Here is a 24171-nt window from a genome sequence, read left to right on the forward strand (position 1 = left end):
TTATGATTTACGAATTCTGTCTTAGGAAATTCTGACCTAAAGATCCAGAAACATGCCTATTTCTGCCTCTTTGCTAGAACAGTTCTCTGTTCAAAATAAGAATTCATAAGAACATTTAAAAGAGCTGCTTCTCAAATACCTCCAGTGTGTAAGTGGCTGCACTCCCGTCTCACTCATAACTGTCTCTCTGCTCATTGTGGTTCACCTCTTCTCGAAGCAGTGTCTTACAGAAGGAAGAACACACACGCATGAATTCAAATCCCAGATCTGTCACTGTCATCATCTAGCTCTATACTTTGGACAACTTCCATAACACCTCTGATCCTCAGGTTCTTCACCTGTATACCAGGGATAGTAAAACAAAGCTGTAGAGAGTTGTTCTGAGGGTTAAACAGTGGACATAAAGCACATAAAAAAAATCGTGGCCATATAATATGTGGCAACTGTCATCAGCAGTAGCAACATTATTTCCTTACAAACCATATCCATTCTCTTGACACGCAGGTCATCTGGGCAGGAATGGCTCTTCTTTCATCATTGCGGAGCCGAAATCCAGCAGCTTACAGCCTAGCGTGGCCCCTCAAGTATTTACAGAACCCAAAATGAGTAAGTAAATAGAGTATGAAATACTTTAACATCACCATTTATATACACTGCGTTCACTATTTTCAGAGTCCTTTCAAAGGCAGGGATGAAAGACAACCGACTTGACACAGATATTAGCAGTACTCTGTGGATATTTACTTTCCTGTATCTGAATGTTCAACTTCTTAATTGCTAAGAACATAGCTGGCTTCACAGGGTTCCACTGCTCAGTGTGCTGCAATAGCTTACAGTATGATTGCAGATCAGGAGAACTACATAAAATCATGAGTTTAATTATGGAAATGAAAATTAATAGAAACTTATGTGATTAGGCTAATAAAATGTTCTTCAAAAAAAAACCAGAAGTCCTTTCAGAAATATACTCTCATAGATTCTCACGACAACTCTGAAAGAAAGAAATTACTATTTCAACTTAACCATGAGTAAAATAAGGACATGAACAGCTTGGACACACCAGCTAGTTAAGTGGTAGAGCTAGAACTTCTTGGAACAGAGATATAGAAAAACAGGAACAGAGCGGGGAACGGAATAGGCCATCACCACAGGAAGTGAATCACCGTCCTCCCGTCCATCTATCACTGTGATACCACAGTGGGTGACCACAAATCTACCAAAAGTCACTTTTTATGAAGAATTTAGAAGGAAGATAAAAGATTCCCTGTGTCTTCTCACTGGCTTTAATCCAGAATTTGTCAAATTTTCTCTCTGGAATTAGTGTATGACCCTTAAATATGTTGAATCCTGTACAAATGTTTATAAATCAAAAGCAGTTTTCAAATCTCTTTTAAGTTTAAGAAAGCTGACCATCACCATGCACAGTGATGCAAAAACAAGCCCAGGCTCAGCAATCCCCCCGGAGCCCTGGGGCTTCTAGAAAGGAGGGTGAACTAGACACACCACGGAGCATAACAGAAACCTGAGATCCAACTACAAGGGGAGATCATTCTTATAATCCAGAAATTCTCATTCTTTTCAGAATTGTGACCTATGTCATACAGTATTTTTAGGAAAGAGAAAAGAAAACTAAAGTACATCAGATATAAATCAGAATACTTTAACGACACCTGAGAAACTAAACATACCCTGGTAAGCAGAGCCCTCCACAATGGGTTAACAACAGAGTTTAAGTCAAAAGATCTGTGAGCAGGCTTGTACAGCATGGTGTGAAGGAGAGAGGAAGGCATGTTTCAGACATCACTTGGAAGTCGAATACAGTGGGAGGCCTTGCTAATAACTGGATCTGGGAAAAAGGAAACGGCAGGGAGGTTGCTGCGCGTACAGCGTACGGTGTGACTCACTGGCCAGCCATGGGGCCATCTCCTGAGATGGAGAAGACAGATGGAGGCTAAAGGGGCAGGGGGAAAAGGAGTTCTCTCTTAGAGGGGCTACAGTTTGGGAAGCCTAGTGACTGATGTCCAATTCTGTGTCTCATATAACAAATCGTAGAACAGAATCTGGAACTAGAAGGTGATGGCAGGTGGAAGGTATAAATTCGGAAACCATCAGCATATAGGTAGATTTAGCACCAACTTGGAGAGATTATCTAGAAACAGATGCATCCCTGGGGCCCTCCAACATTTATTAACAATGAGGTGAAAATAGGCAGAGCCAGCAAAAAGGGTGGAAAGTAGAGGCCAGACAGGTAAGAGGAAAATCAGGAGAGCCTGGTGTCCTGGAAAGCAAGAGAAAATAACGTTTCAACTCCACTGAAGGCTTCCAAGACAGCAAGTGCAATAAAGTGGCCTACGGGTTTAGCAACGTGGGGTCATTGGGAATGTGACCATCTCAGTGGAGTGGCGGGAAAAGAAGCCCCACTGAAGTGGGCTAACAAGTTAAAGGAAATTAAGATAAACGAATGACATTTTAAATAGTAGGAGGTGAGGAAATTAAGACACGAGAACAGACAATCTTCACTAAGTTTACCAATCTACACAAGCAGGTAACTGTAATAAGGCATTACCAGGGCAAGCACAGAAGTCTGTTCGGTGTACAGTGTACAGCCTGGGATGGGGAGTGGGGGTGGGCAGAGGGTCAGAAAAAGCTTCTCAGAGAAGAAGTAACCAGATCCAGGAACCCAGGAGACACCGTTCCTACAGTGGATGGGTCCCTGTAATGAAACAAATCCCACCAAACACGCATGGATGCCTGTCCGCACTTAAGTGAAGAAAATCTCTTTAAATGAAGAATCAGTGACTAACTTGCATGTCATCAATAATAACCGTAATGAATTGTTTTCTAAAAGAAAAACATTCCCAAGTTTTTCAGCTGTGAAACAGCAGATCACGAGACCTGACGTGCGCAGTTTGGTCATCCCATGGCCGGAAGACAGTAAAATCCTGCGACAGTTCTTGACTAGAGTTTTTAGGGTATGTCAGGGTGGGGGCAGGGGGACTTGGCTCCTCGAGTGGAAGGCCAGTGAAGATAAGGTAACTAAGCAATGGACAGAGATGACTTAAACGTCAGCCTTCCTGAAAATGAAAAAACATAAAACTCTTCAGAGGTTGCTTTTCATGATTCCCTTAAAGGAAGATACAGACTCATAATCATGTACTCAAAATCCCTGCAGCCAGGTAAGTTTTGAAATTCAGAGTTTTTGAAATTTTAGGCCTGAAAACAGGAGACACCAGCAATACACAACACCCCCAGCAGGGTCTGGGCAGCACGCATAATAAAAACATAAACATTTCTGCAGCCGACATGACAGGATGAGGACAAAAAATAGCCTCACATCAGTTCATGTCTTGCCATTAAATGAGTCATGCAAAAACTTTCCATTTTCAGAGTCCTTAGATTTCACAACTGTGGTTAAGGGACTGAGAACTTACACCTAACACAAGTTTTAAGAAAATAAAGGTACACTGAAGGAGAATGGCGGAGCTCTGGGATCCAATTCCAGCTCTCCTCCATACGAGCTGTATGAACTTAGGCAAACCAGTTAGCATCCATAAACCTTAGCTTTCTGACCTGTAAAATAGGAAAGTGATATCTATCCCTAAGTCTACTGTGAAAACCACATGAAGTAATTTGGTTGCAAGGCACCTGATACTATGTCTGGCCCTTGGCAGTAGGATGAATAAACATCCCAGTTTGCCTGTGATTTTCCAGTTTTAGCACTGACAGTCACACATGCTGGGAAACCAGGATGGCTGGTCACCCTACTTGGCAGGCACTCAATAAATAGGAACTATTCTAATGTTAAGAATAGAAATTAGCACAGGAAACGATTACAGTATCATGTAATAAACCATAATGGAAAAAAATATGAAAAAGTATGTATGTATATATAACTAAATCACTTTGCTGTACATCAGGAACTAACACAATATTGTAAATCAACTATACTTCAATTAAAAGAAAAATTAAAAGTAAAAATACAAAATGGAAAAATCACATGAAATAGCTTCAGTAGTGAAATATCCATGTCACTAGGAATTATAATCACCTCTTTTGTGGTAGGCACAATTCTAAAACAGCAGCCCCTGGTGTGCACACCCTATATGATTCCCTCACCTGGAGTGTGGGTGGGTCTGACCTAGTCAGATGTACCCTTTTTCAGAGATGGAAAGTCAGACTCCAAGCTACAGCAGATGCTCTCCTGCTGGCCTTCAAGATGCAAACAGCCACGTTATGGAGAGGGCCATGTGGCAGGAGTGGTGGGCGGCCTCTAGGAGCTGAGGGCCTCAGTCCTACAGCCGCAAGGAACTGATTTCTGCCAAAAACCTGAATGCGTCTGAGGGGTACCCCAGCTTCAGAGGAGCTCACAGTCCCTGATGCCACCATGAGACCCCAGGCAGAGGACCCAGCCCAGACTTCAGACCTACACAACTGTGAGATAAGAAGTGGGTGTTGTGAGCCACTAAGTCCATGGTGATTTGTTGCACAGCATTAGAAAGATATCTCTTATCCCAGGGATGCAAGGATTCTTCAATATTCGCAAATCAATCAATGTGATACACCACACTAACAAACTGAGGAATAAAAACCATATGATCATCTCAATAGAGGCAGAAAAAGCTTCTGACAAAATTCAACACCCATTTATGGTAAAAAAAACTCTCCAGAAAATGGGCACAGAGGGAACCTACCTCAACATAATAAAGGTCATGTATGACAAACCCACAACAAGCATCATACTCAACGGTGAAAAACTAAAAGCTTTTCCACTAAGATCAGGAACAAGACAAGGATGTCCACTCTCGTCACTATTATTCAACATAGTTTAGCAAGTCCTAGCCATGGCAATCAGAGAAGAAAAAGAAATAAAAGGAATACAAACTGGAAAAGAAGAAGGAAAACTTTCACTATTTGCCAATGACATGATACTATATACATAGAAAATCCTAAAGATGCCACCAGAAAACTACTAGAATTAATCAGTGAATTTGGTAAGGTTGCAGAATACAAAATTAATGCACAGAAATCTCTGGCATTCCTATACACCAACAACTAAAAATCAGAAAGACAAATTAAGGAAACACTCCCATTTACCATTGCAACAAAAAGAATAAAATACCTAGGAATGAACCTGCCTAAGGGGGTGAAAGACTTGTACTCAGAAAACTATAAAACACTGATGAAACAAATCAAAGATGACATAAACAGATGGAGAAATGTACCATGTTCTTGGATTGGAAGAATCAATACTGTGAAAATGACTATCCTACCCAAAGCAATCTACAGATTGAATGCAATCCCTATTAAACTACCAATGGCATTCTTCACAGAATTAGAACAAAAAATTTTACAATTCGGATGGAAACACAAAAGACCCCGAACAGCCAAAGCAATCTTGAGAAAGAAAAACGGAGTTGGAGGAATCAGCCTCCCCAACTTCAAACTGTACCACAAAGCTACAGTAATCAAGACAGTATGGTACTGGCACAAAAAGAGAAATATAGGATAGAATGCCCAGAGATAAACCCATGCACATATGGGCACCTAATTTACGACAAGGGACAATGCAGAAAGGACAGCCTCTTCAATAAGTGGTGCTGGGAAAACTGGACAGCTACATGTAAAAGAATGAAATTAGAACACTCCCTAACACCATACACAAAAATAAACTCCAAATGGATTAAAGACTTAAATGTAAGGCCAGACACTATAAAACTCTTAGAGGAAAACAGGAAAAACACTCTTTGATGTAAACCACAGCAAGATCTTTTTTGGCCCATCTCCTACAGTAATGGAAATAAAAACAAAAATAAACAAATGAGACTTAATTAAACTCAAAACCTTTTGCACAGCAAAGGAAACCATAAACAAGACAAAAAGACAACCCTCAGAATGGGAGAAAAGATTTGCAAATGAAACAACAGACAAAGGATTAATCTCCAAAATATACAAATGGCTCATGCAGCTCAATACGAAAAAAACAAACAATCCAGTTAAAAAATGGGCAGAAGACCTAAACAGACATTTCACCACGGAAGACATACCGATGGCCAAGAGGCACATGAAAAGATGCTCAACATCACTAGTCATTAGAGAAATGCAAATCAAAACTACAATGAGGTATCACCTCACACCGGTCAGAATGGCCACTAACAAAAAAGCTAGAAACAATAAATGCTGGAGAGGGTGTGGAGAAAAGGGAACCCTCTTGCACTGTTGGTGGGAATGTAAATTGATACAGCCACTATGTTAAACAGTATGGAGGTTCCTTAAAAAACTAAAAACAGAACTACCATATGACCCAGCAATCCCATTAGTGGGCATATACCCTGAGAAGACCATAATTCAAAAAGAGTCATGTACCACAATGTTCACTGCAGCAGTATTTCCAATAGTCAGGACATGGAAGCAACCTAAGTGTCCATCAACAGATGAATGGATAAAGAAGATGTGGCACATATATACAATGGAATATTACTCAGCCATAAAAAGAAATGAAACTGAGTTATTTGTAGTGAGGTGGATGGACCTAGAGTCTGCCATACAGAGTGAAGTAAGTCAGAAAGAGAAAAACAAATACCGTATTCTAATGTATATATATGGAATCTAAAGAAAAAATGGTACTGATGAACCCTAGTTGCAGGGCAGGAATAAAGAGGCAGACATAGAAAATGGACTTGGGGACATGGGGTGCGGCGGGGGGAAGCTGGGGTGAAGTGAGAGTAGCATCGACATATATATGCTACCGAATGTAAAATAGTTGGCTGGTGGGAAACAGCAGCATAGCACAGGGAGATCAGCTCGGTGCTTTGCGATGACCTAGAGGGGTGGGATAGGGAGGGTGGGAGGGAAGCTCAAGAGGGAGGGGATATGGGGACATGTGTATGCCTATGGCTGATTTGCTTTGTTGTGCAACAGAAACTAACACAGTATCGTGAAGCAATTATACTCCAATAAAGATCTATTAAAAAGAAAAAGAAAAATATGTCTTTTAAGAGAGCATCCAGTTCAAAATTACAGGTGTGTGTGTGTGTGTGTGTGTGTGTGTGTGTGTGTGTAGTAAGGACAGAAGAATCTGTAAACCAAAATTCCTTGCATGAAACTACCTTTTTTTAATATGAAAAGTCCAAATCCAAAAGAAGTTTCTTACACAACTGAAACTTTTCATACATCCATGGTAGGGGTATCAAACGGCACAATCACTTTGGAAAACTGTTCCTGGCAATTCCTGTTACACCTAAATGCATGCCCACTGTGCAACCTGGAAACCTGTCATGAGTGCACAGGTCCACAAGAAGGCACGCACACGAATGTTCGGAGCAGGTTTCACCAAGACAGCAAGAAACTGGAAGCATTCCAAATGCCCACCATTTGAAGAATGGAGGAATGGAAAAACTGTGGTGTCCTCCTTCAGTGGAAAACTAACATCAGTTAAAAGGAACAAACTAACAGCACACACGACAAGGATGAATCTCACAGACACAATGTTGAGTGAAAGAAGCCAGACACAAAGAGAATAAAATGAATGATTCCACTTACATGAAGTTCAAGCACAGGCACAACTGATCTGTGATGACACAGCCAGAGTCTGGGTCACCTCTCAGTGGGCTGTAGGGCCTGGGAAGGGGCAGCAGGTACCTGTGAGAGGTCCTGGAAACGTTCTACACCCTGATCTGGGGGAAGGTTACATGGGTGACTGCGTATGTACATAATCACTGAGACGTACGTATGCGTACGGTTAACGCACTTTACTGTATGCTACCCTTCAAAAATACTCTTCCCCTTTATAACGACTAACCAAAAACCATCTAGTGACAATTTAAGGTGGATTCCTCATAAGAAACTAGTGAACAGTGAAGCATGAATATGGTTAACACGCTATGCAAGTACAACTCTTCTTGTAAACACACTGCTCACTAAATGCTGGTTGAAAGAATTTCAAAGATAATGACCATGGTTATGTTTCAGAAGCCCAGAGGAATCTATACGCATGTATACATATATATATAATGTCCTCAACAGAATATACCCCATAGATGTGAAAAACCATGACTCTTGTCCAATTACTCCTTTCACCTCCGTCCAATTAATTCATTTGTTTACCTCCCACTACAAGAATACAAGCTAGGTGTTACACCATCACAAAGCATGCAGATGTGAACTGTGCACGGCCAAGCCAGCACCACTTCCATGGCCTGCACTCCCCATCTGACACTGGGGCAGTGACTCTTTGCCATGGATACAGGCGACCATAAAGGCTCAGAGCATGACAGGCAGGTTAGGATCGTCTCATCCAACCTCACACCTGGTCAGAAAGCCGCCCTGGTGTCCCTGCCAGGGGGCAGCCCACCCACCGCAGGGAGAGGAGGACCAGGGACGCTGGAGAGGTGACACAGCCCGCTGGGAACTGTGTCTCCGACTGGGACACACACACAAGACAGGGTTCACGTTTGAAAAGTCTCCCTCAGCAGCAAGTCTGAGAAACTGGAATCCATGCAGGATGGGCTCAAATCCACTGCTAGTGACCAGACCAAAAGGGAAACAGAAGCCCGCTCACCTCGCTGTTGTGGCCCCGAAGGTTGAAGTTGATTCTCTGCGGAGTGTTCCTGTCCCGGCGGCAGTGGCTGGAGGTGAAGGTCACGCCAACAACGCCGCGCCCGTTACCCGTGGCCAGCCAGCCCTCCTCGTAGTAGCGCCTTCTGCACACGGGCTTCTCCTTCTCACTCTTGGGGACGCGGCCCTTCCAGGACAGGCAGAGGATGTTGGAGTCACTGCACAGGACAGGCCCATGCTCCACCGCTGCATACATACTTTTTTTTGAAGAACCGTTTTACTTAAAAAGTAATGCTGAATGCTGAAAAATTGCTTCCACTGACAGATCGATGTTATTTTTGTGGTTGGCTTGCGCTGTTTTCCCTGACCCCCTTTTAAGACTGACCCGGTTCTAATTAGAAGGTCAGTATTTTATAAAGATCCACCAAATGCATAGTGAAAAAATTCCTCTAGAAAAGATGACGGCAGTCCGCTAAGAAAAGGTAATGCTTAAAAACAACGTGGGGTCCATTTTTATGTTCAAGTCCTCAGAGGAAGAGGGGGCTGACCCTTTGGAGAAAGAGCATTGTTAACAAGTGGTGATAAAGAAACTGAGTGTTCTTCTTTTCACTCAACTTGGTTCTTCTTATTCAGCCTGAGATTCCAGTTTAGTGTAATGTGATTCCAGAGACAAAGGGCTGCAAATACATAGATTTCAAGTAACTTAAGGCTTTGAGAATCCCTCGAGCTGGAATCTTCTCTTCAAAAGCTCAGATGCAGAGACAGAATACATGGGGATCATCTTCCTTCTGAAGCCACCCTCTGGCTTGTTTTCTCAACTAGACAAATCTCTGCTGCTAAAGCTGAAAAAGATTGCATAAAGGGAAAAAAAGGCACACAAACCGTGCAAAACAGACCAGAGTTTGTGCAGACAGCAGTCCAAATTTTAGGAGAAAAAAGGACTCTTTCCCCACTGTTCAGAACCAGAAACCTCCAACTTCGAAGCCCAACCTGGCTTCCCAGCAGGTGGCTGCGTCCCCGGGGAGGGCCCCTCTGCAGGCCGACGCACCCCTCGGTGCCATAGAGGCGGGTGAGAAAGCCCCTTCCCTCAGCAGAGCCAGAAGGCTCTAAAGCTCTCACGGGAGGGAGTCTGAGTGTGGGCCCCCCGCGAATCCTAAATACCCCTGCTGGCAAACGGGAGCCAAGCTGGGCTGCAGGCTGTGTCTCCTCCCTTCCTACCCTAGTCACTTCTCCCCTTTCCACTCGTAAAGATTACATACTTTTCCATCTTGAAGGAAAAAAACTAATCTCAGAATTAAGTCCATCAAGTAGCCTTCCTCTTATATACAAAGATTCCTAGCCTCAACACGGAAGGGAATCCCTTAAAACGGAAAACACAGGTGAGAGTCAGCTTCCTCCCCACTGTCTCCCTACAAAGCGACCATGTTCGGCTGACGGGCACCTTCCTGATCACCTCCAGAGACCGTCTCCAAATGCCACGTGCACAGTCCAGGGAAAGAAGCTTTACTCGGATGCTCCTTGATAATTAGTTTGTAATTATCAGTTTCAACTGCTACCTTAAGGTATTATCCTATAGGTATAGGAAAGGAAAAGGGAAGTAATAAATTAAAATTTCTGGAATACAGTTAACTGAAAAAAGGCAAAGGAATCAGTTCACTGTTCAAACTTGTCCCATCATACCCTAACTGGCTTCCCTCCAGTCATAACCACACAGTAAGAGCCACTCTTCGGTCCAGAATTTTCACCTCTGTCCAAATCACCAGACCCACTGAAAAATAAAGTGCAAAAAGCACTGCATGCTCCCCTCTGCAATGCTTGAAATCACACTTCTCCCTCAGTCACCTTCTCACTTAGTTCCTTCTTTAAACTGGAGAGGTATTTTTGAGGCCTGATCTGTGCAAGTTTTTTTTTCTTCTTTTTGCAAACCTTCTTCACCCGTGAAGACCATATGGAAAACTGGCCATTACTGACGTATTTTTCTCCCCGGGCTCCCAAGCCCAGTGGTGTCAAGTTGCTCCATCTGATTCTTAAATTAATTTTCATCAGTTGTAAAACTCTTCAAGTGCACACAAGAATGAGCCTGCCTTCTCGTGTAAAGGTGTGTGCACAGAAAGAAGGTTTTAAATAGACACAGACATACACTCTTCAACTGGCACACAAAACGTCTGCTTTCCCAGTCATTTCAGGAACCATGGGATTAATCACAGCTTGAAGGCCCTGGAGTCTTACAAATCTGTAAAACAAAATAGGACATAAAAAAAAGAACTTTAAAATATTGAAGAATAAAGGTTCTAATACACCTTTTTGCATGAACATATGAATATCGTATAATAACATCATAATCACTGTAACTGAAATCAGAGACCCGTCTGGACGCTTACATATATCAAATGGAGCAACTGACTGGTAAAATTCGAATAGTAAAAGGGTGCTCCTCGCCAGCTTACAGACAACAGGCGACATGAGGCGTCTGAGCGCCAGGTACCATTTACTAAATTTGCCCGCAGCTGTGCAGAGTGAATGAAATAACACCTAAGACTGTCCTTCCTAGGACCGTGAGCCCTGAAGGTGCACCTTTACCACCCAGAGGTCATCAGCCTGAGTTCGGCAGGCATCTTCAAAGAGGAGGCAGGAGAGCCTCAGGCAAGTTCTCTGAATTGATGTTTTCACTTTCAGTAAAAAACAATCCCTGAAGACACAAGGCAGCAAAGGCCTTTAACTGCCGGCAGGTCACAGAGCAAGGCACAGCTGTCTTCTCGGCTTTTACGTCGTCTACCAGAACACAGTCCTAGAGAATCTACCTCCAGCAAACCCATCCCCTCTTCCTTCCTGCTGCCTTCAGTCCAGGCCCACATCACATCCGCAAAGACACTGGACAACTTGATCCCTAACTTCCCCACACCACCCCACCTTCCAGAGGACGCTCAGAGCGATCTTTCTAAAATTCAAGGCTGCCCCAAGAGCCTGGACTGTTCTCGCCCCGCCCAGGCAGTCTCCCACCCCCACCCCACCCCCACCCCGGAGAGCTAGCTGAAACGGACAGCCCACCCCCACCCCCAAATACCTGACACGGAAGGTCAAGGGCTGGGCCTCAGTATCTGCATTTCTAACAAGCTCCTGAGAGACGCTAACACTGCTGGTCTGGGACCAGCTTTGAGAACCACTGGCCTATGAGATCAAGTCCCAGCAAGACCCCTTAGGATGTGATTTCAACCTGTCCTCTTCTGCCACAGCCTCCACGTCCAGCCTGTGCTGCAGCCGTCGCCCTCTGGCCACTCCCTGAACCATGTCCCCAAGTACTGAGTGCCCCCTCTCCTTCATGTCTCCACACCTGCTGCTCCTTTGCCCAGCCAGCCCACACCCCCTCTAACACCCACCGAACACCCCCTCTCCCATGAAGCTTCCCAGAGACTCCGTACTAACCCGTGCAACAGTCTTCCTCTCGCTGCGTCTAGAGGCTGGGAGCCTACCCTTCTCGTCCCTGGCAAGGAGCTTAGCACAAACAAGTTACTCAGTAAAAGTCTGTAAGAGGATGCAGGCGGGGGCAAGGCAGCAGCTACAGATAATTTCCTGGAGATACCCTAATTCAGGTGAGTCACAGGACATATACTTCCTATGTGCCTAAAATCAAAACAGATTCTCTCAGGAAGCACTTGTACCCGAGGGGAAAAAGTGAAAACAAATGCTATAAAATTCAAATTGTGCCATGTCCTTCCTCCTGAAATTCTAATGTCACTGTATAATACTCCATTAGTCCCTACCCTGGCCTGGGGACAGCACCACAGAGGGGAAAAGCAAAAGCAACTTCTCAAGACCCAGCAATATATACACAGGGTTTAAACTATTTAAGAGCATAAGCCACAATTACTAAAGCACCCACATTAAACACGACAATGTAAACCATCAGTTCCCTCACACTGTCCTGGAGGGAGAGGGGTCTATAACGTCAAAATTATTTTCAAAATAAAACTAAGACATTATTTGTCTTCTTCACGGCATTGACAATTTCTATCAACGGTGCGACAGCAACAGTGGGTCAAACTATCAGCCAGCTCTGTGACACAAATAAAGGCCCAGCACCAGCCAGCACCAGTGCTCATCAGAGTTTTTTAAATGCCAGCTTCACTTAAGAATGTTCTTGGGACTTGGCTGGTGGTCCAGCAGTTAAGACTCTGCGCTCCCAGAGTCTTAACAGGGGGGCCCAGGTTCGATCCCTGGTCAGGGAACTAGATCCTACATGCCGCAACTAAAGATCCCGCACGCCGCAACTAAGACCCGGCACAGCCAAGTAAATAAATAAATATTAAAAATAAAAAAAGTTCTTAGTGCAGCAGTAAAAATTATTAATTTATTAAATCTCACCCCTTGAGGACATGGTTGTTTAATATTCTGTGTTTCAAACAGTAAATACACACATAGCACTTCTGCTGACTATAGCACCACAGTGGTAATCCTAAGAAAAAGCGCTTGTGCTATAGTTTAAGTTATGGGCTGAGCAAACTGCTTTTTCATGAAATGCCATGTTTACTGGAAAGAATGAATGACAAATTATGGTCATTTAGGCTTGGGTCTTTGGCAGACATTTTTCTCTAATGTGAACAAAGTGAGCTGTCACTTTAAAGAAAACAACTGATGGTATTTGTTGCTGATAATAAAAGTAGAGCTTTCAAGTTAAAATTAGAATTGTGGGAAAACCAGCATCTATCACTATGAGCTTGATAGCTCCCCAAGATTTAAAGACACTCTGCAAGCAACAGAAGGTGATATTAATAAATGTGAATTTCTGACAGTATATTTCATAGTGTGTCAATATTCGGAAGATTCGCATAATTTGCTGAAGCAATATTCTTCAAATGACCAGTGAATGATGATACCAATTATGCTTGACAGAGCCATTCAAGGTGCAAGAAAGACAAATGGATTTTAATGTAACGAAGTACAAAAAAGTCACTGATATATTTAAAATTCTCCATTGCTACTAACCTTTAAGAAACTACCATTTGTTGAGTTTAGTACAGTATCAAAGAAAAATATTCATGATTAGCTGAAAAGACTATTAAAATACTCTTCCCTTTTCCAGCTACATATCTGTGTGAGGTCAGATTTTCTTCAGACATTTCAACAAAAACAGCATATTGTAACACTGAATGCAGAAGCATAATGGGAATTCAACTATCGTTTCAATAAATCAGACATTAAAGATATTTTACCAAAATGTAAAATAATGCTACTCTTCTCAGTAATTTTTTTAGTCAGAAAATAGTCATTTTTCATAAAAAATATATTATTTATAATATTTATAGGTTTATTGTTTTTAAATGAATTAGTAATTTTTTTTAATTTCTCAGTTTTAATTTCTAATATGGTAAATATCAAGAGCTAACACCCACATAATCAAAAGCTCTTTTCGGACTTCAATAATTTTTGAGACTACAAAGGGGTCCTAAAACCAGAAAGGTTACAAATCACTGACATATGCTAACTCTCCAGAATATAAGCCTTAAATAACTGTTGAAATAAAGTATGTAGGATAAATTTCCATAGTAAAAGCACAGACAAAAGTATTTCATTTTATATATGCTGCTAATGGTTTTTAATCAAACTTTTAAAATTACAGAGTGCCATATACGCTAGACAAAATAAGGCAGATCATTTAAGGAAAAATGACATGCTCCTTTATTATTTCTCAAATGGATAACAGATACAAAAATCTAACAACAAAAAAACTACCATCATAGTCTCCTAATTACTGAAAGGCTGGTGCCTATCTTAGTGCTACCGTTAATAGAAATAGGTGATGTTGGATACTTCCCTTCTGTCTTATTTTCTCATGAGGATGAGAAAATAAGGCTCTAACTGATTAACTAGTTTCTGAGGGAAGCTGACTGTCAAATCAACACTAGTAAAGGTGTTTGGTATAAAAAGATTAAAAAGCAACTATTCAACTGAAAGCAGGGCTCGGAACAGATATTTGCACAACCATGTTCAAAGCAGCACTATTCACAATAGCCAAAAGGTGTAAGGAACCCAAGTGTCCTCAGACAGATGAATGAGTAAACAAAATGTGGAAAAACATACAATATTATTCAGCCTTAAAAAAACTGAAATTCTGTCTGACACATGCTGCAACATGGATGAACCTTGAAGACATTGTGCTGAGTGGAATAAACCAGACACAGAAGGACAAATACATGTAAGTATGATTCCACTTATATGAAGTATCTAGAGTAGCCAACTTCATAGAGACAGCGGAAGTGGTGGCTGTGAGGGGCTGGGGGCGGGGAGACAGGAGAGTCATTATTGAATGGGTACAGAGTTGCAGTTTGGGATGATGAAAAAATTTTGGAGATGGACAGTGGTGAGGGCTGCATAATAACGTGAATGTACTTCTATTAAGGCCATTGAATTGTACACTTAAAAATGATAAAAATGGTAAATTTTGTTACGTATATCTCACCTCAATTTTTAAAATCAGGTGAGAAAAGCAACTATTCATACAAAGTTTTTTGATAACAGACTGAAAGTAAATACTCAGTTTGGCATTATGATGTTTTTTACCCTAAAACTGTAATACAGGCCCATGAGCCATCCTTGGAGGCTTTCATTAGGAAGAAACAATGCTAACCTCTGAATTCTGGCCCAAACCTGCTTCTGTTAATTACAGCTTATTTTCAGACTATTCCTATCGTAAATCACTGAAAAATCCATTCTATTCTATCAACTCTACTATAATCTGCTTTTAGAAGATTACAATCTTAAAGCAAATAATACATGTGCCTGATTGAATTAATAACCTGACAGCGATCTAGGAGACAGTAAACATGTAAGATGCCTCACACTCTAACTTCCCATACTATCCAGTCCTAATGGCAAATTAGGAGCCCGAGAATTTGGGAAAGTACAACTTAGGGACAGAATTGTACATCATCAAGAAAATTCTGTACTAATTACAGGCACTCCTGGATTAATCAACCAACAAATGTTAACTGAACATCTATTATGCAGGAGGCCCCTGTGCTGCACTTGCTGCCCCTCTTGCCCCCGGTTAGATATTCTATTTTCTAACTAAAGTTATTTCACTACAGGTTATTCTGTTTTATCTGATTCCTACTTTCCACCAACATGGATAAAATCTACTATTGGGGGGAATAAAAATGCATTTGTCACTTGTTTTAGTAGTCACCTGAAAGGGGAGAGGGGGTTGGAAACTGTGCCTGGGGAGGGCGCACACAGTGGTACTGCTGGGACGCTAGCAATATTCCATATATTCCATGTCTTGATCTGGGTGGTAGTTATGGGGTGTTCACTCCATAATTATTCTTTACTACACCTCTATGTCTGACATATTCTTCTACATGGATGGTACATCTCACAATAAGCAGGTTTAACGCACTGTGAACTATATTAGGCATCAGTTCTCTGGGGTTTTATGATAATTTAAATCAATTATTAAGAGAGTTTTTTTAGTTATTATATACAACCTTAATGAGTACTCTCTGAATCTAGAAAATCCCAAAAAAGTATCAAAAATGCTATTTTAATTCTCAAGCTAAGAAAGTATCCACAAAGAAAAAACATATTAGGAGTAACAAATGGATATAAGAAAATTTCAGAATAAAGCTCTATTTCTTTCTAAAGGATGAAAATTTATACAGTAGTTAGGCAGAAGACTGAGATGAGAAGCGGAGAGTAGATTTTAGGAAAAAATACATAGATGTTGTTAGATAAATGCAAAACAGGAAAAAAAAACAAAGTAGAAACTTTTGAATAAAATATTCCCAACAATCTAAGCTTTTGACTACAGAGTTGTTTGCAGGTTTGAGCAAAGAAAAGGATATAAACATGAGTTTTGCTGATTGGTGATGTAAATTAAGCACACCTGCTGTCCTGGGCTGAGCCACGGCAGGGTGGAGGGAGGGTGGCTGCCGCCGCACCGGGGCTCCCCTGATGCCTCCTTTCCACAGACAACAACAGGTCCTGAACTCCACATTTCTTTTCTTTTCTTTTTTTTTTCTTTTGCGGTACGCGGGCCTCTCACTGTTGTGCCCTCTCCCGTTGCGGGGCACAGGCTCCGGACGCGCAGGCTCAGCGGCCGTGGCTCACAGGCCCAGCCGCTCCGCGGCATGTGGGATTTTCCCGGACTGGGGCACGAACCCGCGTCCCCCGCATCGGCAGGCGGACTCTCAACCACTGCGCCACCAGGGAAGACCTCCACATTTGAAAGTAACTACACTGACCTGCCTCTAATTACAGTCACTCCTTTCCCTGGGGAATTTTCCACAACCCACAAACATCAAGGGAGTTTTAACTGGCTCCTAATTAGTTTCGATAGCTGCCTGGAGGCTAGTTCAAATCTGCCTTCCAAGACTGCCTTTAAAGGTAGGGATATTCTCAGATGGACCTAGAGAGTATTACGCTTAGTGAAATAAGTCAGAGAAAGACAAATACGGTGTATGTTATCACTTATAAGCAGAATCTAAAAAATAAAACAATTGAATGTGTACAACAAAACAGAAACAGACTCACAGATATAGAAAACTATTTACCAGTGGGGAGAGGTAAGGGGGAGGGGCAAAAGAAGGGTAGGGGACTGTGAGGTACTATGTATAAAATAGATAAGCAATAAGGATATATTGTACAGCTCAGGGAAATACAGCCATTATTTTATAACTTTATATGGAATATAGTCTATAAAAACACTGAATCACTATGCTGCACACCTGAAACTAATATAATATTATAAAACAACCACACTTATTTTTTTAAAAAATCAATGTCAAACAGCCTAGGGGGCAGGAAGAGAGGGCGAGAAGGTCCAGACACTCCCAGCAATCAACTGTCACTTGGCTACTACCTACATATGCAGGGAAACAGCTACACACATGAAACATCTACAACACCACCACTGCAAAGATAATGGAGTTTAATAATGATTTAACATATTTTATCCTGGTATTCTCTAGATCTTAATTCTCAAAACATGCTAGTGAGATAATAACTAAAGACACATATGCATGGTGATACCCAGGCTTATTCAAAAGATGCAATCTTACTACAATTGTGTGAGTGTCACATCACTTTCCTGTTGACTGTAAATCTTAGAGACGCTTCCCACAGAAAAGCTGTCCTATTCCGAACAGCACTAGCTCCTTTAGATGCTCGTAGTACACAGAAGCACTGCCCAGACTCACATGGCAAGGGTCTTCTCTGCTCATAGTACAGCTATTTTTCAGTATAACCCACCATACCTACTAAACCACAAACACCCGAACTCCAGTTTTTATCTCACCTGCAGTACCCACCAGTAATGCATTTAATGAAGTGTTCAACACTGTATTAAGTATGGTTCAGAGTCCCAAACAGGCGCCTACGAAAAAGGGAAACTAAATGCTGACTGAATGAGGTTCTCTTCACAAACCATCAAGTGGTCACCAACACCAACCATTCAGATCTGGGCCTTCTGAAAGCCTGAGGCCCCCAGGCACTGCAGCCCATGCAACTGCAAGAATTCAGGGAGAGGACTGCGGTCCACTGCTGTGTTCAGAGAACAGCAAAGAGATACATTCTCAGGGAAGGTTACTCCTATTTACTCTCTGTGCCTGATTTCTACAGCCATTTCTAAGAACATGAACATCTAATTATCTGTACAGAGACAGGAGAGCATGGAGGCTGCAAGACAAACAGACTGATTACAAGTTTAAAAGAGTGGGAACTAGATACTTCTGAGAATGAATCCACACTGGGAACTTAGACGTTAAAATACTGTGGTGAGCTTCCAGGTGTCCGCTCCTCCGGTGAGACGGGGCCGGGAGACGCTCTCCTCAGCACCTTGCCTGGGTGGGCGAGTCAGGCTCTAAGGCCAGCAGAAATCCTCGTTTGAGGGTCCCACCGAGTCCCCTGGTCAGAGTGCTGCACCTGAGCGGAGTGGCTGCTTGGGACCACTGCTCGGGAGCTACAGAAAGCCTTCTTGGATTCTGACATGTTATCACTTTGGGACCACTGGCCAGGTGCTCCTGACTTGGCCACATGAAGGCTCAGACTGTCCCAGTCTCTGAAGTGAAGATAACCAACACTACTAGCATCTCTCTCACCACCATGAATGCAACATATTTCAGTGAAGAGTATCAGGAGATCCCAGACTGGCAGGTGCAAGTTCTGAGGAATGGTGGAATAGCCCAATGTATCTGGGTGACCTTTGGAGACAGGTGAGACAGAGCTACAACAGGGCAGTGGCTGACACCCAACTCATAGCCCATCTTCCCCAGCCATGTGGCTGACAGGGTCTTGGTGCTCGGGCCGGCTGTCAGGCCTGAGCCTGAGGTGGGAGAGCCGAGTTCAGGACTTTGGTCCACCAGAGACCTCCCGGCCCCACGTAGTATTAATAGGCGAGAGCTCTCCCAGAGATCTCCATCTCAATGCTAAAACCCAGCTCTACCCAACGGCCAGCAAGCTCCAGTGCTGGACGCCCCATGCCAAACAACTAGCAAGACAGGAACACACCACCACCCATTAGCAGAGAGGCTGCCTAACATCATAGTAAGTTCACAGACACCCCAGAACACACCAACAGACACGGTCCTGCCAGGAAGCCTAAACAACCCACTGAACCAACCTTATCCACTGGAGGCAGACACCAAAAACAACGGGAACTATGAACCTGCAGACTGTGAAAAGGAGACCCCCAACACAGTAAGTTAAGCAAAATGAGAAGACAGACAAATACACAGCAGATGAAGGAGCAAGGTAAAAACCCACCAGACCTAACAAATGAAGAGGAAATAGGCAGTCTACACGAAAAACAATTCAGAGTAATGACAGTAAACATGATCCAAAATCTTGGAAATAGAATGGAGAAAATACAAGAAATACTTAACAAACACCTAGAAGAACTTCAGAGCAAACAAACAATGGTGAACAACACAATAAATAAAATTAAAAATTCTCTACAAGGAATCAATAGCAGAATAACTGAGGCAGAAGAACAGATACATGACCTGGAAGATAAAATAGTGGAAATAACTACTGCAGAGCAGAATAAAGAAAAAAGATTGAAAATAATTGAGGACAGTCTCAGAGACCTCTGGGACAACATTAAACACACCAACATTCGAATTATAGGGGATCCAGAAGAAAAAGAGAAAGAGAAAGGGACTGAGAAAATATTTGAAGAGATTATAGTTGAAAACTTCCCTAATATGGGAAAGGAAATAGTTAATCAAGTCCAGCAAGCACAGAGAGTCCCACACAGGATAAACCCAAGGAGAAACACGCCAAGACACATATTAAACAAACTATCAAAAATTAAATACAAAAAAGTATATTAAAAGCAGCAAGGGAAAAGCAACAAATAACATACAAGGGAATCCCCATAAGGTTAACAGCTGATCTTTCAGCAGAAACTCTGCAAGCCAGAAGCAAGTGGCAGGACATATTTAAAGTGATGAAAGGGGAACACCTACAACCAAGATTACTCTACCCAGCAAGGATCTCATTCAGATTTGACAGAGAAATTAAAACCTTTACAGACAAGCAAAAGCTAAGAGAGTTCAGCACTACCAAACCAGCTTTACAACAAATGCTAAAGGAACTTCTCTAGGCAAGAAGCACCAGAAAAGGAAAAGACCTACAATAACAAACCCAAAACAATTTAGAAAATGGGAATAGGAACATTCATATCAATAATTACACTCTAAATGTAAATGGATTAAATGCTCCAACCAAAAGACACACACTGGCTGAATGGATACAAAACCAAGACCCATATATATGCTGTCTACAACAGACCAACTTGACCTAAGAACACATACAGACTGAAAGTGAGAGGATGGAAAAAGATATTCCATGCACAGGGAAATCAAAAGAAAGCTGGAGTAGCAATTCTCATATCAGACAAAATAAACTTTAAAATAAATACTATTACAAGAGACAAAGAAGGACACTACATAATGATTAACGGATCAATCCAAGAAGAAGATATAACAACTGTAAATATTTATGCACCCAACGTAGGAGCACCTCAATACATAAGGCAAATGTTAACAGACATAAAAAGGGAAATTGACAGTAACACAATCATAGTAGGGGACTTTAACACCCCACTTTCACCAATGGATAGAATATCCAAAATGAAAATAAATAAGGAAACAAAAGCTTTAAATGACACATTAGGCTTCCCTGGTGGTGCAGTGGTTGAGAGTCCGCCTGCCGATGCAGGGGATGCGGGTTCGTGCCCCGGTCCAGGAGGATCCCACATGCCACAGTGCGGCTAGGCCTGTGAGCCATGGCCACTGAGCCTGCGCGTCCGGAGCCTGTGCTCCACAACAGGAAAGACCACAACAGTGAGAGGCCCGCATACAGCAAAAAAAAAAAAAAAGACACATTAAACAAGATGGACTTAATTGATATTTATAGGACATTCCATTCAAAAACAACAGAATACACATTTTTTTCAAGTGCTCATGGAACATTCTCCACGATAGATCATATCTTGGGTCACAAATCAAGCCCTGGTAAATTTAAGAAAACTGAAATCCTATCAAGTATCTTTTCTGACCACAATGCTATGAGACTAGATATCAATTAAAGGAAAAGATCTGTAAAAAATACAAACACATGGAGGCTAAACAATACACTACTTAATAACGAAGTGATCACTGAAGAAATCAAAGAGGAAATCAAAAAATACCTAGAAACAAATGACAATGGAGACACGATGACCCAAAACCTATGGGATGCATCAAAAGCAGTTCTAAGAGGGAAGCTTATAAGTTCTAAGAGGGAAGCTATACAATCCTACCTTAAGAAACAGGAAACATCTCAAATAAACAACCTAACCTTGCATCTAAAGCAGTTAGAGAAAGAAGAACAAAAACCCCCCAAAGTTAGCAGAAGGAGAGAAATCATAAAGATCAGATCAGAAATAAATGAAAAAGAAATGAAGGAAACGATAGCAAAGATCAATAAAACTAAAAGCTGGTTCTTTGAGAAGATAAACAAAATTGATAAACCATTAGCCAAACTCATCAAGAAAAAAAGGGAGAAGACTCAAATCAATAGAATTAGAAATGAAAAAGGAGAAGTAACAACTGACACTGCAGAAATACAAAGGATCATGAGAGATTACTACAAGCACCTCTATGCCAATAAAATGGACAATCTGGAAGAAATGGACAAATTCTTAGAAATGCACAACCTGCCGAGACTGAATCAGGAAGAAATAGAAAATATGAACAGACCAACCACAAGCACTGATATTGAAACAGTGATTTAAAAACTTCCAACAAACAAAAGCCCAGGACCAGATGGCTTCACAGGCGAATTCTATCAAACATTTAGAGAAGAGCTAACACCCATCCTTCTCAAACTCTTCCAAAATATAGCACAGGGAGGAACACTCCCAAACTCATTCTACCATACCACCATCACCCTGATACCAAAACCAGACAAAGATGTCACAAAGAAAGAAAACTACAGGCCAATATCACTGATGAACATAGATGCAAAAATCCTCAACAAAATACTAGCAAACAGAATCCAACAGCACATTAAAAGGATCATACACCATGATCAAGTGGGGTTTACTCCAGGAATGCAAGGATTCTTCAATATACACAAATCAATCAACGTGATACACCATATTAACAAATTGAAGGCGAAAAACCATATGATCATCTCAATAGATGCAGAGAAAGCTTTCGACAAAATTCAACACCCATTTATGATAAAAACCCTGCAGAAAGTAGGCATAGAGGGAACTTTCCTCAACATAATAAAGGCCATATATGACAAACCCATAGCCAACATCATCCTCAATGGTGAAAAACTGAAAGCATTTCCACTAAGATCAGGAACAGGACAAGGTTGCCCACTCTCACCACTATTATTCAACATAGTTTTGGAAGTTTTAGCCACAGCAATCAGAGAAGAAAAAGAAATAAAAGGAATCCAAATCAGAAAAGAAGAAGTAAAGCTGTCACTGTTTGCAGATGACATGATACTCTACATAGAGAATCCTAAAGATGCTACCAGAAAAATACTAGAGCTAATCAATGAATCTGGTAAAGTAGCAGGATACAAAATTAATGCACAGAAATCTCTGGCATTCCTATACACTAATGATGAAATATCTGAACGTGAAATTAAGAAAACACTCCCATTTACCACTGCAACAAAAAGAATAAAATATCTAGGAATAAACCTACCTAAGGAGACAAAAGACCTGTATGCAGAAAATTATAAGACACTGATGACAGAAATTAAAGATGATACAAATAGATGGAGAGATATACCATGTTCTTGGATTGGAAGAATCAACATTGTGAAAATGACTCTACTACCCAAAGCAATCTACAGATTCAATGAAATCCTTATCAAACTACCACTGGCATTTTTCACAGAACTAGAACAAAAAATTTCACAATTTGTATGGAAACACAAAAGACCCCGAATAGCCAAAGCAATCTTGAGAACAAAAAATGGAGCTGGAGGAATCAGGCTCCCTGACTTCAGACTATACTACAAAGCTACAGTAATCAAGACAGTATGGTACCGGCACAAAAACAGAAATATAGATCAATGGAACAGGACAGAAAGCCCAGAGATAAACCCATGCACATATGGTCAACGTATCTTTGCTAAAAGAGGCAAGAATATACAGTGGAGAAAAGACAGCCTCTTCAATAAGTGGTGCTGGGAAAACTGGACAGGTACATGTAAAAGTATGAGATTAGAACACTTCCTAACACCATACACAAAAATAAACTCATAATGGATTAAAGACCTAAATGTAAAGCCAGACACTATAAAACTCTTAGAGGAAAACACAGGCAGAACACTCTATGACATAAATCACAGCAAGATCCTTTTTGACCCACCTCCTAGAGAAATGGAAATAAAAACAAAAATAAACAAATGGGACCTAATGAAACTTCAAAGCTTTTGCACAGCAAAGGAAACCATAAACAAGACCAAAAGACAACCCTCAGAATGGGAGAAAATATTTGCAAATGAAGCAACTGACAAAGGATTAATCTCCAAAATTTACAAGCAGCTCATGCAGCTCAGTAACAAAAAAACAAACAACCCAATCCAAAAATGGGCAGAAGACCTAAGTAGACACTTCTCCAAAGAAGATATACAGATTGCCAACAAACACATGAAAGAATGCTCAACATCATTAATCATTAGAGAAATTCAAATCAAAACTACAATGAGATATCATCTCACACCAGTCAGAATGGCCATCATCAAAAAATCTAGAAACAATAAATGCTGGAGAGGGTGTGGAGAAAAGGGAACCCTCCCGCACTGTTGGTGGGAATGTAAATTGATGCAGCCACTATGGAGAACAATATGGAGGTTCCTTAAAAAACTAAAAACAGAACTACCATATGACCCAGAAATTCCACTACCGGGTATATACCCTGAGCTAACCATAATTCAAAAGGAGTCATGTACCAATATGTTCATTGAAGCTCTATTTACAATAGCCAGGACATGGAAGCAACCTAAGTGACCATCAACAGATGAATGGATAAAGAAGATGTGGCACTATATACAATGGAATATTACTCAGCCATAAAAAGAAATGAAATTGAGTTATTTGTAGTGAGGTGGGTG

The 24171-nt window shown here is 41.5% G+C and overlaps 1 protein-coding gene across 10 annotated transcripts in view; it reads right to left on the reverse strand.

The window, feature by feature from the left end:
- TULP4 (TUB like protein 4) overlaps nucleotides 1–24171 on the reverse strand; it is a 226098-nt gene that overhangs the window by 159027 nt on the left and 42900 nt on the right. For 9 of the 10 annotated variants that reach the window (XM_067701652.1, XM_067701656.1, XM_067701655.1 and 6 more), the window contains one exon: nucleotides 8558–10786. In XM_067701652.1, the coding sequence (XP_067557753.1) occupies nucleotides 8558–8809 (252 nt within the window). In that variant the 5' untranslated portion in view covers nucleotides 8810–10786. Of the gene's footprint in view, nucleotides 1–8557; nucleotides 10787–24171 lie in introns of those variants that run through there. The other variant, XM_067701662.1, reaches the window with a different exon arrangement.

Source organism: Pseudorca crassidens, chromosome 13 (assembly GCF_039906515.1).
Source record: "Pseudorca crassidens isolate mPseCra1 chromosome 13, mPseCra1.hap1, whole genome shotgun sequence".
NCBI lineage: Eukaryota > Metazoa > Chordata > Mammalia > Artiodactyla > Delphinidae > Pseudorca > Pseudorca crassidens.